Genomic DNA, 2602 nt, shown 5'->3' with positions numbered 1-2602 from the left:
ACAATAACACCAGCCTCTCCCCCCCCCCAAAAAAAAAACCAAGGAAAAAAAAATCCAGAGAAAATTGAAACCATAGATACCGTTGGACGTAGGATATCAGCTCACAGTATTAGATGTAATCTACACTCGAAAATTATTTCCTATGAAATGATTAAACTCCTCAAGTCTGGGATTCATAGGAGAGTAAACCATCTTGTAGTTGTAGTTACAGTATTTATTCTATTATGTCTCAGTCTTCTCCTCCATCTTCCAGGAATGTTTTTTTTTTTCATTTCCTCAGTGACATAGAGGGTAAAAGTGTAGTTCCAACTTCAAAATGACTAACCTTTTGTCTAGTACTAGTAAGACCTTAAAATTTCACAGGCATAAAGTCGAGTAAAAAATGGAACTAGCAAACACAACGACACAAAGAGCTCTCTACCTGCTTCAGTATGGCCCTGTGTATGACGTCAGACGGGACTTTCTTTAGACATTCCTTGACCTCCGCCGTGCCATTGCCGTAACAGTTCAAGGCCGCGGTGAAGAGTTTGAAGTAGAAGTTGGGGGTGCTTGGTTGTCTCGTCACTGCCCAGTCGGCGAAAGGAGAGCCACTCTGCTGGATCACACGTGTGAACAGACCTGGAAAAAAGAACACCACACTGTCTTTTTAGTTTTAGTTTTAGTAGAGTTTATACGGCACTCGCAACTGCATAAGGTTATATGAGCGCCAGAAGATTAGAGCTGTTACAAGAGAGTAACAAACATAAAATAGAAGAAGGGGAGAAAAGGACGATAGATGTTTGATAGGAAAGAAGAAGCAAACTACACCAGAGCACCCGCCAAAGATTGGAGGTGTAACGAGAAAGTAACATACAAAGAAAAGAAAGAGGAGAGATAAAGACAATAGATGTTTGATAGGAAAGAAGAAGTAAACCACACAAGAGCACCCACCAACCACCCACCCACACTGTCTAACAAACAACATAAAGGTAGTGTAATATTAGATGCATTTTTTCGCCCCCTCCTGCCCACCCAGCAGTAATGTGTAGCTGACTTCGAGTTGGGGAAGTAAAGGCGGCGTGAAAAGGAACTGGCCAACCTACCACAATATGCCTAAGGCCCTGGAAGTTTGTCTCACTGACAAGGCAATCCCCAATGTCCGGATCGGATGCGGGAACAACTTTACTTTTTAGTAGCTGTATTATGCGCCCATCAACGTTACATGTTAAACATGTAAAATCATTTAGGAGGCGGACTGCTACGGTCTGCTTGTCAGGACTAACCCAGGCTGAAAGGGACTTAAAGTCTGAGGAGACAGACATATTGGCGTACTACTTTATTTTTATAAATAAAAATCAATAAGATTCTCCACACATGAATTGAACTAATGTCGTATGAGCTGAGTGCGATGGCATCCGCTACACCACCGACGCCGGTCTCACAAACAAGAAGGGAGGCGCAGTGCAGTCTTTTTCCGTGTAAACCCCTTTCTCCCTCTCATCAACCAGAGACATGTCATAAAGGTTTATCTTTTTTTTTTTTCGTTTTCTTTTCTCCCCAACAAGAAGAGCGATGTACTAGTTTTCACTTTTATAAGTAAATTATTCAGACCCTTTCAATTCCTTTGATATTAAGAAGTTGGGTTTTTTTGTTTCACTTCTCCCTCCATCTTTAACGCCATCTACTCTTTCTTCTGGAACGTTTCATGTCCAAAAACATATTTTAATTTGAGCAAAGAAAGGAAACACAAACATAAAATGCCATCTACTATGACATCATGGTCAACAGAAAGATCGAAGAGAAAAGTAACTTATTCTTCAAAGACAACTACAACATAAACAACAAAAGCAGCAGTATCGCCTTTCCTACTCTTGGGAATAAGCATACGAATCAATGAAGTGGATTCTCATCCTTCTCCACCCCAGCAACAAAATTAACAACAAAAGGACAACAACAACAGCATCAACAAAAACAACAATAAAAACAACCTCCAATACCACCACCAGCATCATCAGCAGCAGCAGTATAATCATCAGCAGCAGCACCAGCACCACCACCATCCCCACCACAATAACAACAACAACAACAACAACAACAACAACAGCAACAACAACAACAGCAACAACAACAACAGCAACAACAACAACAACAACAACACCCGGCGATGGCATCTCTTCGAGGAGGATTCAGGGAGGTTGGACTTCCTCACCCGCTACCCAAGGGAGGCGGTGGCCCTGGTGAAGAGCACGCTCTTCGGGGCTCCAAACATTTCGAACGGATAGGCTACCACACACATACACAACAACAACAACAGCAACTTACCTCTAGCTATAGGCATGAGCATGAGGAGCCCCACGCTACAACCCCCCGCACTGTGTCCGTCTATAGTCACCCGGGTGGGGTCTCCCCCGAAGTAGTGGATATTCTCCTGCACCCATCTCAAGGCTTGTACCTGATCCAGTAGTCCGTAGTTACCGGGGAAGGCGTGGTCTCCAGTCTCTAGGAAACCTGTTTGATGATAATGTAGTACGGTGCGGGTTTAACGCCCATTTCAAGCACGTAACAGTTACTAATAAATTTAATATCCAGTGTCTGACAGGGAAAGGACGAAAAAAGAGGGGGG

General features: G+C 43.1%; 1 protein-coding gene across 1 annotated transcript in view; it reads right to left on the bottom strand.

The window, feature by feature from the left end:
• The window catches only part of LOC101847112 (cholinesterase), a 98344-nt gene that overhangs the window by 26793 nt on the left and 68949 nt on the right, over positions 1–2602 (bottom strand). Inside the window, exons 6-7 of the mRNA XM_035969926.1 lie at positions 2302–2487; positions 422–618 (exon numbers count right to left, since the gene is read on the bottom strand). Coding sequence (XP_035825819.1) covers positions 422–618; positions 2302–2487 — 383 coding nt within the window. The remainder of the gene's footprint in view (positions 1–421; positions 619–2301; positions 2488–2602) is intronic.

Source organism: Aplysia californica, unplaced genomic scaffold (genome assembly GCF_000002075.1).
Source record: "Aplysia californica isolate F4 #8 unplaced genomic scaffold, AplCal3.0 scaffold00196, whole genome shotgun sequence".
Lineage (NCBI taxonomy): Eukaryota > Metazoa > Mollusca > Gastropoda > Aplysiida > Aplysiidae > Aplysia > Aplysia californica.
Note: the sequence above shows the minus strand (reverse complement) of the source record. Positions and strands in the feature narration are given on the sequence as shown.